The 17,022-nt window shown below is 41.9% G+C and overlaps 1 protein-coding gene across 32 annotated transcripts in view; it reads left to right on the forward strand.

Moving 5' to 3' along the window:
• The window catches only part of CELF4 (CUGBP Elav-like family member 4), a 745,900-nt gene that overhangs the window by 698,622 nt on the left and 30,256 nt on the right, over window positions 1-17,022 (forward strand). For all 32 annotated transcript variants that reach the window (XM_054397311.1, XM_054397284.1, XM_054397298.1 and 29 more), the window contains 2 exons: window positions 984-1,131; window positions 8,459-8,608. In XM_054397311.1, coding sequence (XP_054253286.1) covers window positions 984-1,131; window positions 8,459-8,608 — 298 coding nt within the window. The remainder of the gene's footprint in view (window positions 1-983; window positions 1,132-8,458; window positions 8,609-17,022) is intronic.

The raw sequence follows: 17,022 nt of genomic DNA on the forward strand, positions 1-17,022 counted from the left end.
CACAGTTATCATCAAGTCACACATTACCAGAGGCTGAGGATTTCACTCTCTGCTCATCCTCTTTCCCCTACACATTCTGTAAGCAACCACCACCAGCTGGAACTTGGATAAGGACTCAGATTTACCTTCTCTCGTTCTTTGTATAGCTCCAGTAAAGGAGACATGAGGCATCTTTATCTACACTGTCTTCTCCTTCACCAGGAGCATTTTAAAAGCCCACTGTAACCTTGAACTGCACCAACCATGTGCTAAGTTCAGAGTGCAAAATCATGACAGCAAAGTCCAGTTTTAATGTAAGAAACATTTCAAGAATACATAGCCATTCACCACCCTTCTGCTCCCCTAAATTTTTACTCCCAAGTGCCTGAGTTCCTTATTTCTGCCTTTTGTAGGTGCCCTAATAGAGGCAACATTTTGATAACTTTCTCAAAAAAAAAAAAATTAAGGATGTTATCCCAGATCAAAACTACAAGGAAGGGATTTCTCCACTACACAGTATAAAGAGAGCTCCCTTCTCTTTTAGAAATCTTTCAGGAATCTCTGCTTGATTGTGTTGGAAATAGGCACTATAACCTGGCTAAAGGTTTGGTCATGGTTTTGCTCAGTGTCCATGGGAGGCCTACCAGCAGCATAAGAAAAAACCTTCTCTGTCATTGAAAGGTGAAAACAAACCAGGTTATCTTTTCTCAGCAGGGAAGAACCAAGGAGTCAGAGGACTGAGTCCAACTCACAGGAGACCTCCACACTGGAGGACACATCATTGTGGGTGGGGATCATAAAGACCCCAAGATACAAAAATGCTTCTGGCCCCTAATATATGTAGGAAGGCCACATCTGGTGGTGGACGGTCATGGGCATGGCAACTGACATCTCGAAAGAGATGAATGCCTTAACACCCTCACTGGGTCCCCAGCCTAAATCAGTGCCATGGGCTGCCCTGCCAGTGACCGCATGATATTTTTTCCCTGTTCTCTTTGTTCCAGCTGATGCAGCAGCAAGCCGCGATCATGGCATCGGTGGCACAGGGGGGCTACCTGAACCCCATGGCAGCCTTTGCCGCAGCCCAAATGCAGCAGATGGCAGCACTGAACATGAACGGCCTGGCAGCCGCCCCCATGACACCAACCTCAGGTAAGAGACTGGGGTGGGGAGGGCTTGGAAACAGCAAAAGGTAGAAAAATTGTGCCATATGTCAGAAGTGCATGTTTACTAAAACGTTGGCCTTGCTGTTGAAGACCACCAGAAGTGAGGAGTAATAATATGGTTTTGTGGTCTGAGAGGGGGAGAAAGGGCCAGAGAAAGGCTGTTACTGCCTCTTCCAGGAATGGGGCCAGCTGCAGATCAGCTTCTGTACTATGCAATTTTTGTAAGGGTAAAAGGACTCACCAGCAGTGGGCTGTTGGGCTAACTGTGCACCATGTGGAGGGGTACTCACTGATGGATCAGAAGAGCAATGGGGTTGAGACCCACCAGACCCAGGACACAATAGGCTTGTTGGGAAGCAGGAAGGATGCTGTGAGGAAAGGTACCAGAAAGGGTTCTCTGCCAGGGTACTTCCCTTTCAACATTATCCCTTACACAACATTCCTTTAGCTTTGAGCATTCTCCAAATGGCACAAAATATCCTCCAGTGACCTACACTGGTTTGCTGGAGGTGTGTATAGATGTCCAAAGGTCAGTGCTCATGCCGTCACATCTTGGCTGCTCCAAAGGCAAACCAAGGTTTGAGGAAAGATGCAATGCTGTTAACAAGATGAACTATGTCTTTGGAATACGCAGAATCATAGATTCATAGAATGGTTTGGGTTGGAAAGGACCTTAAAAATCATCCCTTTCCAACCCCCCTGCCATGGACAAGGGCACCCTCCACTAGACCAGGTTGCTCAAGGCCTCATCCAACCTGGCCTTGAACGCTTCCAGGGAGGGGGCATCCGTGACATCCCTGGACAATGTGTTCCAGTGTCTCACCACCCTCACTGTAAAGACTTTCTTTCTAGCATCCAGTCTAAATCTGCCCTCTTCAAGCTTGAATCCATTTCCTCTCATCCTATCGCAACAAGCCATTACAAAAAGTCCTTCTGTGGCTTTCTTGTAGGCCATCTTCAGGTACTGAAAGGCTTCTATAAGGTATTGTGGAGTGCATTAAGAAGAGCGTGACCAGCAGGTCAAGGGAGGTTCTCCTACACTTCTACTTTGCTCTAGTCAGACCTCATGCAAAGTATTGTGTCAAATTCTGAGCTCCTCAGTTCAAGAGAGACAGGGAACTTCCAAAGAGAGCTCAACAGAGGGCTACAAGAATGATTAAGGGACTAGAAAGGACATCTCTCTTGTGAGGAAAGGCTGAGGGACCTGGGGTTGTTCAGCCTGAAGAAGAGAAAGCTGAGAGGAGATCTATCAATGTATACAAATACCTTAAAGCTGGGTGTTAAGAAGAAGTGACCAGACTCTTTTTACTGGTGCCCAGTGACAGGAAGAGGGACAGGAGATATAAACTGCAACGCAGGAAGTTCTGCCTCAGTGTGAGGAAAAAAATTCTTTACTATGAATGTGAAGGAGCGCTGGAATGGGCTGCCCAGAGAGGTTGAGGAATTTCATTCTCTGAAGACTTTAAAAACCCTCCTGGATGTGTTCCTGTGCCACTTGCCCTAGGTGAACCTCTTTGGCAGGGGAGTTGGAATAGGCGATATCCAGAGGTCCCTTCCAACCCCTATCTTCCTGTGATTCTGTGAACACCATGTCTAAGGGAGAGGTTGGGATAGAAAGGTGCCTGGGGTGATGCAGGTTGTTCCTATTACAGGCACCAGGGATGGGACGATGTTCAGAATGACTGAGCTTACCAATGCCCTTGTGTTATCCTTGAAGCATCAAGCTGGCCTCAAGGGGACCAGCTTGACAAAGGTTTGGCGTGAGACGTGAGAAAAGTGAGATAAAACTGAACCACCTGTGGTGCAGGCAATATTGGGCAAAACAGGATCTGGCATTCCAGAGCAGATCAGAAAGAGAACAAAGGGACAGCTTAATTGCAGAATATAAAAAGGTCTACACTAGTGCTGTAGCAGAAAAGAGCCAGAGAAGAAGTCTCATGGCTGAGAAACACTGGATGGCAGGGAAATAAGGTAATGCAGCAGAGAAGGCTTGGGGGATGTTCTTAATGAACTGATGTCTGCTATCTGCCTGCCAAAGAAAACCTTCCTGCTCACAAACAGCTTAAACATCTCCTTGAAATCTGTAGCTGGGAACAAAGTCATCAGCCACTGGATCAGATACATATCTTTTCCTTTACTTGAATCTGAACAAGGAGGACGGGGGAAAGAGAAAAAAAGGCAGATCTCATTCCATGTCAACTCATGGAGACCCAAAGAAAAGCATTTAACTCAAAAAAACTCATATCACACATTTTGAAATGTATGTTTACACAATGATAAATGTATAAACAACAAGTCAATGGAAATTCTGGAAATCTAAATAGAAAAGTGGCTTAACTATATGTGTGCCCTTTAAACCTGCTGCTGGAAGATTATCATATGTGCATTAGCTAGATTTGTTTTGTGTCGGTGGGAGCACAGAGAACATCAAACAAAGACTGCATGGAATTCAAATGCTCTCAGGGTCCGGAAAGCTGAATCCAGATGATGGTTTGTGATGGCCCCACCACAAAAACACACAAGCTCTTTTTCGTATTAGTAAGTCTTGAGAATGAGCAAGTTCTGTGACAGGTGTGTAAATATTGGTACAACAGCCAAGTTCTATCATACCGCATATATCCAGCATAAGAAAAATACTCCACCCTTCTCCACTGTAAGATTTGCTCCTCTTTTGGTGTGCTTGATGCCTTTTGGAGACGGATAAACTCTTATTTTCAGAATACAGAAGAGGAAAGCTCATGTTTTTAACATGTTTTCCAGAGCACCTATGACTAGTCCTTACGAAAATAAGATGCTGATTTAGATGATCTGTTGATCCCTTTCATGGTGGCAGATTTTGCACTCTCTTTATGACATATTTTCAGTCATGGAGCCTATGCACTTTGGGCTTATTGTAGACTTACCATGAATGGCCAGCTTCCCTGATGAAATCTCTATAATGGGTTGTAGAAATGTCCATTGACAATTACTCCTTGGGTGAGATGTTTAGACTTTGAAATGCCTCCTTGTATTACTACAACATTCAGAGAGCTTGTGATAAGATGCATAAAAAACATTTCACATAACATCTGATCAAGCAAGCCTACAACACTAGCAGCAATTTCTGAGTAGCCAGAAGATATCTGAAGCCTAACACGAATTCTCCTGCTGGCTTTAGTTAGCATTCAGAAAGTCAAATGGAAAATGATCATTCTGCTAAATAGCAGGATTTCCAGTCATTAAAGTATGTCTTTGTTCTCACTTCGAATGAAAATGAAACATTTCAAAGTTCTCTAAAAAACAGGCATTATAAAAAGTGTTTGGAACACTGAAGGGGAAAAAAAGAAAAAGAAAAAGAAAAAGAAAAAGAAAAAGAAAAAGAAAAAGAAAAAGAAAAAGAAAAAGAAAAAGAAAAAGAAAAAGAAAAAGAAAAAGAAAAAGAAAAAGAAAAAGAAAAAGAAAAAGAAAAAGAAAAAGAAAAAGAAAAAGAAAAAAGAAAAAAGAAAAAGAAAAAGAAAAAGAAAAAGAAAAAGAAAAAGAAAAAGAAAAAGAAAAAGAAAAAGAAAAAGAAAAAGAAAAAGAAAAAGAAAAAGAAAAAGAAAAAGAAAAAGAAAAAGAAAAAGAAAAAGAAAAAGAAAAAGAAAAAGAAAAAGAAAAAGAAAAAGAAAAAGGAAAAGGAAAAGGAAAAGAAAAAGAAAAAAAAAAGAAAAAAAAAAAGAAAAAAGAATACTCTGTGCTGGTATTTTCAGGCTTCCTAATCCAGACAGTTTTCTGTGCATCCCGTTTCTAGGACAATGAGTTCCTTCAGACACTGCCATGAGTTCATTTAGTGTCATGAGTTCCCATGGGACCTAGGAACCTGAAGAATTTTGTACCCAGACAAATCTTACCGACTAAAGATAAACTCCATCTGACTTGGCTTTAACCATACAAAAGTTAGATATCTACTTTGAGCTAGTTGCTTGGCTTGCCTGCAGTCAATGCAGTAGAATAGGTAGTCCTGTAAGAATTTTATGCTCTTTGTTGGCATTTTGGTGGTTTTGATGAGTCAGGTTTGTCTCACGCAACAGTCTATAACTGTGAGGCAGTTAAATTGACATTTTTCAAAGTTTGGCTCAAGTTTTTAATTTCTACCACCACTGGTATACTCTGGATAAAAAAATGATCTGCAGAGGGTCTGCAACTATTAATTTAGAAGGGTTAGAAATTATATTTCCTTCCTTCCTTCTGAATTTTGAATTTCAAATGCCTTCCTTCTGAATTGCTCCTTTCCCCCTTTCCAAATTCACATAATCACAGAAGTACAGAATATATCTGGTTGGAAGAGACCTCAAAGATCATCCAGTCCAACCTTCGCCCAGGACTGAACGGTCAAGGCTAAACCATGTCCTTAAGCACCAGGTCCACAAGTTGCTTGAACACCCCCAGAGATGGCGACTTCACCACTGCCCTAGGCAGACCATTACAATGTTTGATAACCCTTTCAGTGAAGAAGTATTTCCTAATATCCATCTTAAACCTTCCCTGGTGCAACTTGTAATGATTTCCTCTAGTCCTAACTCTTGTCATCAAGGAGGAAAGGCTGGTCTCCTCTTTGTTTCAGCCTGCCTTCAGGTAGTTATAGAGGGTGATGAGGTCTCTTCTCCAGACTGAACAACCCCAGCTCCCTCAGATGCTCCTCCTAGGTTATATGCTCCATGCTCTTCATGAGCTTTGTTGCCCTTCTCTGGGCATGCTCCAGCATCTGAATAATCTTCCTATTGTGAGGGGCCCAGAACTGAACTCTCTGTTCCTGCTGGCCACAGTGTTGCCATTGGCTTTCTTGGCCACCTGGGCACACTGCTGACTCATGTTCATCTGACTATCAACCAGTAGCACCAGATTGTTCTCCATGCTGCAGCTTTTCAACCACATATCCCCAGGTCTGTAATTTACCATAGGGTTGCTGTTACCTGAGTGCAGGACCTGGCATGTGGCCTTGTTAACTTTATACAATTAGCCTTGTCCCATCAGTCTAACCTGTCCAGATCCTGCTGCAAAGCTTCCCTACCCTCTAGCAGATCAGCACAACCACCCAGCTTGGTGTCATCTGCAAACTTACTGAGAGTGCACTCAATCCTCTCATCCAGACTATTAATAAAAATATTAAAGAGGACAGGCTCCTGTACTGAACCCTGGTGGACATCACCAGTGGCTGGACACCAGACAGATTTAACTCCATTCACCACCCCTCTTCAAGCCAGACCAGCCAACCAGTTTTTTATGCAGTACAGAGTGCACTTATCCAAGCCTTGTTCCATGAGTTTCTGAAGGAGAATGCTGTGAGAGACAGTGTCAAAGGCTTTGCTAAAGTCCAGTTAGACAATCTCCATGGCTTTTCCCTCATCCACTACACTCATCCCTCATCCTTCCTTCCTTCCTAATTCTAAATTCCAAAGACCAAATTCTGAATGTCAAATTCCTTCCTTCTGAATTTCTTCCTTCCAAATTCCCTCTTTCCAAATTCCTTCCTTCCTTCCACGTTCCTTCTTTCCTTATGAACTTCTTCCTTTCTCCCATCTGAATTCCTTCCTTCCAAACGCTTTCTTTCCTTCCAAATTCCTTCTTTTTTTTCTTCTTTGTTGTAAATGTGCAGCTGGTGCAGCAGAGGCAAAACATCTCAAACTAGGGATGAAATCCACAACTGAAGTGCATCACCACCATTTGCTCTCTGAAGTGGCATTATGCCAGTTTTACTCCAACTACAGATCTGACCTCTCCAGGGTAGTCTTTTTCTAGAGGAAAATTAGAGAAATTTAATTAATATGCTTAAACTTCATTTAAAATGCACAAAATAGCAAACAAGCATCCCTTGCTGCAGTTTTAGGAAAAAAGTCTTACATTGTCTATGCAAATAATGGAAAGATCCAGAAAAGCAACTGAAATTTTTACTAGGTTTTGTGATTTGCAAGCTGATGGCATATGCCAAGAGCTTTGCCTTCAGTTGCCACTACTGGCTCACTGCACTGCCACAGAGGACATTTTTAAAGGCCAACACCATTTAAATAAGCCAAGGGGAAGCAGCAACCTGTCTGCTCAGAGTATAAGAAAATAGTTGAAATACTGCCTACTTTTGGGGCTACTCAAATCAGAATATGTAAAAACATCTCATGCATCTGTATTGGCTTTCTTAAAGCACCAAAACAGACCTATGTAGTCAGTAAATTGTGTTATCAGACTAAACCATAATGGAATGCTTCTATGGTGAACAAAATTTCTGCAATTGGTTTAAAAAAGAAATTACTGCAAAAAAAGAAGATGCTTTCAATCAGTAGGGTATGCTGAATCACGAAGATATTGCTGAAGATAGTTCAACTCCCCACTCGCAGCTAATAAGAGAAAAATACCTTTTCATACTCATCAAAAGCTCATTTTTGTTCCCCAAAAACCTGCTGAATGTGCTGCAAGAAGCAGAGACTGCCCAGTCACTTTAATCGTACATAGGAGCAGACAATGTGGTAGAAGAGGGATTAAATTCTGCTCTCAGAAATTTAACAATTCTCTAACAATGGGTGACAGGATCCCGCCTAAAACATAAAGATTAAATTGCTCTTCTTAAGTAACATCTTTACAGTCCCCCACAGGATGTGTCTGGGAAGAAGAAGAGGAGTATGTCTCCATACAAGAAACTAATATAGCCCAAATTTTGCTCCTGTTGAGTGGTAGATCTCTGCAAAAACCCTACAAAATCAAGTTTGGGCTGAACAGTGACACCAGAAAATGAGTATCATTATCTGCCTTTAGGCTGCAAATCAACTTGCCAAACCTTTTAAGGTTCCCTGTTACTGAGAAAATTCAGAATGTGTTTGTACATTAAATGTATATTTTGAAAGAATGCAGGCAGAGTACACCTGAAAATTGGTACACCCACAAAACTGAAGCATCTTCAAAGAGAAACTGAGAGGAACTCATGTAGAGTGGTGGGCCTGAGAATTTGCTTCTGGTGCTAAATGGTATCTAGGAAATAAATGTCTGATTATTTAGCAATTTAAGCAGGTAATACTCCACAAAGAAAGTTGAGGAGGAAGGGTGTTATTTCTATTGTTTTCTACTGCTTCGTATTAGCTGTGGATCTTTCTGTTGAAGAAAGTTTTGCAAATTTTTTCTTCAGTGCTTTTCAGAGGAGCAATGGTAGCCAGTCTTCTTGCACACCAGCTTGGGATGTGTTTCACTTTTTGAATTATCAAAAAAATTCTCAGGGGGAGGAGTCACAGCTGTTGTGTCACCAGTTTTGTCCATGTAGCTATCACTTCCACTGCTCACCCACTCTGATTTCATGTCCTTCCCACACACAGGTGGAAGCACGCCTCCTGGCATAACTGCACCAGCTGTGCCTAGCATCCCGTCTCCAATTGGGGTGAATGGTTTCACTGGCCTCCCGCCACAGGCTAACGGGCAGCCTGCTGCAGAAGCCGTGTTTGCTAATGGCATCCACCCTTACCCAGGTAAGCCAGACCAACATTGTCCTCACAGCCTGCTCTATCTGTCTTAGGGAAATTGGGTAATTGCCCACATCCACAGGCTTTGTTTAGCATGAGACACCCTGGAAGGATTTTACCTGACACTATGAGGACTCATGTTAGCATTGGTGTATTTAAGTCTTACCCAGACACAGTTACTATACACTTATATCTGAATGATAGATATCAAGGCCATGTTGGAGGAGAAAAACTGGAAAATTCTTATGCTGAAGAATTGAGTGCTTATCTTCTAGTAACATGTCTAGCGAATAAAATCAGGATATCCAGCACAGAATCATAGGATAGAATCATAGAATGGTTTGAGTTGGAAGGGACCTTAAAGACCATCTAGTTCCAACTCCCTTACCATGGGCAAAGACACTACTAGACAGGGTTGTTCAAAGCCCTGTCCAGCCTGGTCTTGAACACTCCCAGGGAGCAGGAATCCACAACTTATCTAGATAACCTGTTCCAGTGCCTCATCACTCTCACAGAATCACAGAAGAATCACAGAAGAATTGAAGAATCACAGGGAAGAATTTATTCCTTTCAGTTTAAAACTGTTACTCTTCATCTTATCACAACATGCCCTGATAGATCCCTACCCAGTTTTCCTTTAAATCCCCTTCAAGTACTGGAAGGCCTCTATAAGGTCTTCCCAGAGCCTTCTCCAGGATGAACAGTGACAACACCTTCAGCCACTTGCCCTAGGGAAGGTGTTCCAACTCTCTGATCATAGTTGTGGGCCTCCTCTGGACTCTGTCTAACAGGTCCATGTCTTTCTTATCATGGGGACCAAAAGCTGAACGTGGTACTCCAGATGGAGTCTCATGAGAGCAGAGAAAGGAAGGGGAATCACCTCCCTCAACCTTCTGACCTGCATCCAGGTCTGGAACCTTCAATATAGCAAAGATATGGACCTGAGGGTCATGAATATGATCAGGGCTTGGAGCACCTCTGCTATGACGACAGGCTGAGTGTGGTGGTTGGGGGTTGTTCAGCCTGTAAAAGAGGCAGCTCTGGGAAGACCTAATAGCAGCCTTCCAGTATCTGAAGGAGGCCTACAGGAAGGGTGGAGAGAGACTGTTTACAAAGGCCTGTAGTGATAGGACAAGAGGCAATGGCTTCAAACTAGAGAAGAGCAGATTTAGATTGGATGTTAGGAACAGGTTCTTTACCGTGATGGTGGTGGAACACTGAAACAGGTTGCCTGGGGAGGTGTATGGGGCCCCATCCCTGGAGATATTCAAAGTGAGGCTCAACAGGGCTGTGGGCAGCCTGGTCTAGTTGAGGATGTCCCTGCTTACTCCAATGGGGTTGGACTAGATGACCTTCAGAGGTCCCTTCCAACCCAGACCATTTTATGATTCTATGATTCTGTGATATTTCTAGACCAATCTTAGTAACTTGAGCTTTTGTTACTATCTCCAACTGCCCTCATGATTAAAGAACATTTTCATTTAGATGTTTCATCCATGATTATATAAAAGTCAGTGGTCTTTATCTGATTCTTTCTGAATTTGGAAAGACTTACTCAACCATCAATTCACAATATGTCCTTACACAAACACTAGCTGAAAGGTGGCAGCCATCCTTGCTCCACTTCACTGCAGGCAGAAAGGGTCCTTTCTGCCATTAAATCAGACATCCAAATAGTCTGCTTTGTGCAAAATTTGGATTTATCCCAGCAGGTCTTCAGCAATACATTGGTTTTGCTCAGTGCTTAGCTTCCCCATAACTTAGTAGCATCTTAAGTTATAGCAGAGGTGTAAAGGGAACAGTGGCAGGCCAAACTATCACCTCTTACTCTACTTCTACCTGTCTCCACTAGCAATGAAACCCTGAAAGCAAGCCCCTTTGTGGCAATTTGGGTGTAGGACATATCATGCATTTGTTCCATCTTACTCTCTTTTTTCTTATGAGCATTTATACATTCTCCAAAACATTACTGCTTGCCATAGGCTTTATTGATGCCTGGAGCTTATCAGCATTAAAAAAAAAAAAAAAAAAGAGGACATTTATATGGGTAATGAGAACATCCACAGCCATATTAGACTGGATGAAAATGTAGAAAGGACAAAAGCATTCATGCTTTGTTAAATAATTTGTCCACTAATTGCTTGGCTTTAGGAAGAAATTTTCATCACTAGGCAGCTTATTCCATTGCTGTTCATTATGGGATTTTTCACACTTTCCTCAGTAACATTTGTCAGTGGCCTTGCCCTGTGTTTCTGCGTGTCTGTGTTTCCAAATGCAACAACAGATATAAAATATTAGGGCTGAGCATGCAATTGTACAAACATTATAGAGAAGAAAAGAACATGATGATTCTTATACAAAGTCAGCATCTTCTAAACACCTTTCTTTTATGTCTCATTCTGAACGTGGCTGAGAGTGCTGCAGCATTATATACATTACCATCATACTGATACGATTATGACTTGCCATATACTGTTTAAAGCCAAAATTTTATTCTCAGATACTCTTTCATACTCAAAAAACCCTCAAATGTAGGCTAATACCATTATATCCTGTAGGAGAATGTTCTTTGTTGCCTGAAAATAGCTAAACAGGACCATGAAAATCTGTGCAGGCATGACATTCACATAATTTAGACAGAAATAAATCCCATTAATTGTGTAGTTTGTCTACATGTCCACCTTTGTATCTAGCTATTATATTTCTGATGATCCATCTAAAGACTGCAGAACTCCACAGCCTTTGCACTGTAAAAACAGGTGCATATCATGTAATCTATCTCTCCCTGTGCTCTTTTTTCAATATTCCTTTTATCTGGATCATGGACATAGACAGTATTATTCAGATATAAGTCAGACAACTAAACCATTCATGGTTTCAGGTCAAAGGCAAGAGAAAGTCGAACATATCCATTTGCCAGGTCTCCGATCACAGCCCCAGTGCCTTCAGGAATTACCTTTTTTTGTGGCTTTGGCCAGGCAATGGATCTGTGCAGTAGCACTGGGAAACCATTCCTTGCAGGCATACTCTTTGCAAGGTGTGGTCTTACATTCTCCAAGCTCAGTCAGGACATAACGCCTCACAGTACACTTTTTGGCATGAGTATAATGACAAGGGAGTAAATATTTCCCCTTCTACTATTCTGAGCCCCTTTTGAGATCTGACCTTTTTGTGTATTAATACATGCCCTTTAGTCTTTCAGCTTGAAGAGTTATTGAACATGGCAATATGTCACAACATATCGCGAGGATAAAGAGAATAATCTGCTGTGCCATGATCTTGTGAGTCAACTCTTGCAGCAGTGCAAGAGTACTGTTTCCACATTAGCCGTAGTAAGGGGCATTGTACTCTTCTGCCAAAACTTCTTGGAGCCAGAGCCGAGTGCTTCTCTTTTAACAGTGCGTGATGCACAATAACAATGAAAGCAATCTGCACTGGTTTGTGCAGGGTCTTACACCATTCCCATTCTGCTCTCTGAAAACAAGTCCTGCCTTACAGGTTTACATTGTAAGGGACTGGACAGAGTGCTTTCTCCAAAAATAAAGCTTCCTTAGGAACAGAAGAAGAGGGCGAGGATGAGAATACTGGGTTGACAAAGAGCAGTAAAAAGGAAGGAGAAGGGATTGGCTGTTAAAGAAAAGTGAAATGCAGGAAATGGAAGGATACACAGAGCAGAGACCTCAGAGTGAGGTCTGCTCTGTGGTCTTCTGCCCAGTGATGTGCCCAGGGAGAAGTATAAAAATACCTCCTAGCATCCAACAGCTCCCAGACAAACTCATTCCTCCCAGACTAAGAGATGTCCAGCTTGCATACAGCCAGTGGTATGGCAGCTTTGTGAAGTATTTCCTACTATCTAGCCTAAACCTCCCCTGGTGCAGCTTGTTACCATTTCCTCTAGTCCTGTCCTTTGTCATCAAGAAGAAGAGGCTGTCTCCCTCCTCAATACATCCTCCTTTCAGATAGTTGTAGAGAGTGATAAGGTCTTCCCTCGGCCTCCTCTTCTCCAGACTGAACAGCCGCAGCTTCCTCAACACTGCTCATAGATCATGTGCTCCAAGACCCTTCATGAGCCTTGTTGCCTTTCTCTGAACACGCTCCAGCACCTCAATAGTTTTCCTATAGTGAGAGACCCCAAACTGAACATAGTGCTTGAGGTCTGGCCTTATCGATTGCTGAGTAGAGGCAGATGATCACCTCCCTGTTCCTACTGGCCACACTGTTTTTAATACATTGGTTCTGGTTTTGAGTATTCACCACTGCCAGTACTAGCTTCTTCTCTCCTCTCTACTGACATAAGAGGGCACCCCATTGCCCTTTGGTTACACTGTGGGTACATCCGGGCTACCAAGACAGCAAGCTTCCCTTCACAACTTCTTTGGGGTCCAGCCCTCTCCAGTGAGGACTAGCTATAAGTATGAATGGGTAGCCAAGTCTTTATGCTCACAGGTTTCCCAAACACTGCTGAGACTGACAGTAAAGGTGCCACCCACAAGTGAACTCCCGTGCTGTAGAATTTCTTGTATTAGGAACCGAGATGAGCCCATCAGTATATTTTCATTGTCCCAGCAAAGAGGTATCAGGCAGTAACCAATTTTACCCACTAAAAGGAGAGACAAGATTTGAACTCTATCTGTAATTATTATCATTACCTTAGCTAATTTTCTATGGGAGGAGTTGCTGGCATTCTAATAGAACAGCCTTATCTATTAGCTTGTCAGTTATCTAGCAGCACTGTTGATGGACAGGCTGCTGCTCTGAACTAGTCAGTCCCAGATCAGTCCTGATCACAACACACACCATCCAATGGTACTGGGTAAGAATAGGTCTTGTGCAGGCAGAGAATGGGACCAGCTTCCTCCAGTGCCCACCATGATGCTTCATCCCTGAAAGATGTCACACAAGAAGGGTTCAGAGAGGAAGTGAATCAGCAGAACGGAAAAAGAGTGGCCTGTTTCACTTGTAGGAGGTCCAAGCTGAAAACTAGACCCCACAGCTTTCACTTCAGACATACCCCATGCCTTAAAAATGTGCTTGGCTCAGCATCCTCAAGACTATGTTACTTATTATGTGAAATCTTTGGCTGCATTGTATTTGTCCACCCTAAGTCTCTGGGTAAGAGTTTTTTCATTCATATTTTGTATCAGCAGTTCCATAATTGCAACAGTGAGCACCTGAAACACCATTATGACTCAGAAGCACTTTTTGGACCTGTTTGTAACAATCTGCCATGTGCCATAAACCACATTTCATTGGTAAAATAAACAAGTAAAGGAATGCACTTATTAAAATATATTATCAAAAATATAATAATAAGTTCCCATATTTGATTTTAGTTTAAGTTACTTTAATGATGTTATGTACTTCCAACGATCGTGCTGCAGCCATAATGAATGTAGTCGTTTAAGGCAGTTGTGCAGTCTTTCCAGAGCCAAAGTATTTTCTGCTATGAGTTGGAAGAAGGGTTAAATATAATTTGGGCTCTGTGCTGATGTCTTCAGAGATACTTGTGAGTTAAAACCTTGAGCTTTATTTTTAAATGTGACTTACACTATGCTTCCCCAAAATATGAAGCTAGAGTGCCCTAACAGTTTTTTAAATCTATCTCTAACTTATGTGTTTATGGCCTTAGGCAAAGGGAGGAAATTCTGGCTCTGACTCTGATGCTGAATTAGTTTGTCACCTTGGCCAGTCACCTCCATCTCTCTGCATTTTTATGTCTTTCTTGCTTTGTCCACTGTAAGCTCTTCATTGCCAGACACAATCCTTGTCGTATTTTTACATAGCATTCATCTCAGCAGGAGACTGATTAGGGATAGGACTTGGAGGTAGAACTAATAAGAAAATAATAAAGACAATTGTGACTCGAATGAAGTACACAAATCTTATAGTAAATTAATAATGTAGTCTTAAACAAGCATCTATAATACCTGGGGATGCTACCAAAAATGGGAAGAGACAGTGGGACAGCATATCTTTGACTGAGTGGGGTCCAGCCCCTAAACGGTGAAAGGAAACTATCATTCTAAACACAAGACTGGTCTCTGTTTACTGCCACATCAGCACATTCTTTCTGTTATTGCAGTTATTGTTGTGTCTGAATACCTAATTAATTACAACAGTAAATGCAGGCTCCTTTAATCACAGCATCAGCTGTCCCAATCAATCTTAATAATATAGAATCTGTACTATGGCATCCATGAATTTTAATCTACATAAATTTCTTAAGACCTCTTGCAAGCTTGTTGTATGAAATGATATAATTATGGATATAGATTAGGGCTGTAGATAACGATTTAAATTGGATTTAAGGAGAAGGTGAATAGAGCCCTCCCACTTAGTTACATATTTATTTATTTTAATACTGGCCTTCACACAGATTTTTTTGGTTTCTTTTTTTTTTTCCCTGTTATTATTATCGCTTCACAGACTGAATAGTGCTGCTTCTCTTTTATCACCCACCTCCTCCATCCACCCTCTCAGAGGTGATAGTAGCCAAGCTACAGCTCCTGGAAGAGGTGTAAAATACATACAGAACAGTGAGAGGAGCTAATAGGTGGAGCAGAGCACAAAACTGTAGATCTGAGTGATAACACATTTTTGTAGACCCATGATGAATGCAGTGTTTCAAAATAGAGTGAAATAGATGGAATAAAGCACGAATGCCAGGAAATGCCTAGGCAATCAGAGCAGAGCGTGAAGAGGATGTCATATAGGTGTAAAGTTTGCTGACTCCTTCCAATAAAGTAAAATCTCAAAGTGTCTGAGGTTCCCAAAATATGCCAGAAAGTACTTCTGTCTCAGAAACACTGAGGCCCTCTGACTCAGAAAGCATATTTTCTTGGCTTAGTTTTACTCCAAACTGGGACAGAGACATGAGGGAGATGGAGGGCTCCTTTTTGATGGCTCATGCAGTAACCATCATCCCTTTTTCCACCCCCAGCAGTTTCAGTGCAGTTCTGCCTGATTTACATTCCTGACCATCCAGCCCTCTGTCCCATACAAACTTTTTCACCTGGAACACCCACATAACAGCTCATCTTGGCCTGACGCTGTAGCTGGGTAACTGACATCTCAGGAGGGATTCTTTACAGAACATCACTTAAACTGATTTTATTTATTTTTAACCTCATACTTCATTCTGCCACCCCCATCCTTTCATTCTCTGACAAAAGCTAAATGTCAGGCCTAACACCATTTGAATATTCCTTTAAAAAGTTGGATTTAAATCTAGAGGAAATATCAGTAGTAAGAAAGCTTCTTGGTGTTAATTTTAAAGCCCTGATATTTCATGCTGACTTGGGAAATCATTCTTCGTTTTTGGCATCAGGCAGAGGATTTGGAAAGTGACATTAACAGATCTACTTTCTTTGAAGGACTTGGGAGTCGTTTCTTGACTTCTGCCTAATGAATAAGTGCTGCCTTTGTTAAATTTATATTTATGGCCATGTAGTAGGTCATTGGCTTGTTTTATGTCTCCAGGTTTATGGAAGGTTATCTGCTATGGTCACCTTGTGGCATCTTGGCCAGGGTCATCTTGCAAAGCGACAATGGTACCTGTGCAGGATTTTTCCCATGGAGATATGGAAATGATCAAATTAATATAGAGGTGATATCCAGGGATAAGCCTTTTGCCTTCAGCTGCCAAAGGAAGTTGCAATTAGCATCTATTTTCACAGTACACCTTTAGTTTGGCCTGGAAAAGCCAAATTTTCATCTCCTGTGAAGGATCAATGCTACATGGACTTCAGCCTCTTTGCTTCTTTCACTTCACCAGCTAATCCTCAGCATGTGTATTACATCATGCTTAATGATCTGAACATCTGTATGTGGGACATGAGATCTCCACGACTCTGACCACAAGTAAAGCTATTTCAGATATTATCTGTGGGTGCATTTGCATAAATAGTCACTAACACATTCAAGGTCTTTTGGTGATGTTACAACTTAGAGGCATGGTAGTTATGGTCCAAAAGCCCCTTTAGGGTGCTTTATGATATCTATGTCCTTCATCTAGTGTCTCCTATATTCCTATAGCTTTTACTAGCCCTTTACTCAGCTATTCACCCTCTGGGCCCTGCTAAAATTACACGCTGACATAGACAGCACTCAGAAGAGCTGTTCTCAGCCTCCTGTGCCTTTGTTCAACTAACAGTTGCAATAACAGAGAACACTGGCCAGCTTGGATGGGGAGAAAGTGTGGCTTGATTATCTCTGGTGATACTCAAAACCATTTGGGTGCATTCCTGTGTGATCTGTTATAGTAGATCCTGCTCTGGCAAGGGGGGTTGGACTAGATGATCTTTCAAGGTTCCTTCAAACCCCTACAATGCTGTGATTCTATGATTCTGTGAAAGGGTAACTCTACTAACTTAGTGTTGAATGATCTGTGTGAAGACCACAGGGGTGCACACCTCATTAGG

This window comes from Indicator indicator, chromosome Z (genome assembly GCF_027791375.1).
Source record: "Indicator indicator isolate 239-I01 chromosome Z, UM_Iind_1.1, whole genome shotgun sequence".
In the NCBI taxonomy this organism is placed as follows: Eukaryota; Metazoa; Chordata; class Aves; order Piciformes; family Indicatoridae; genus Indicator; species Indicator indicator.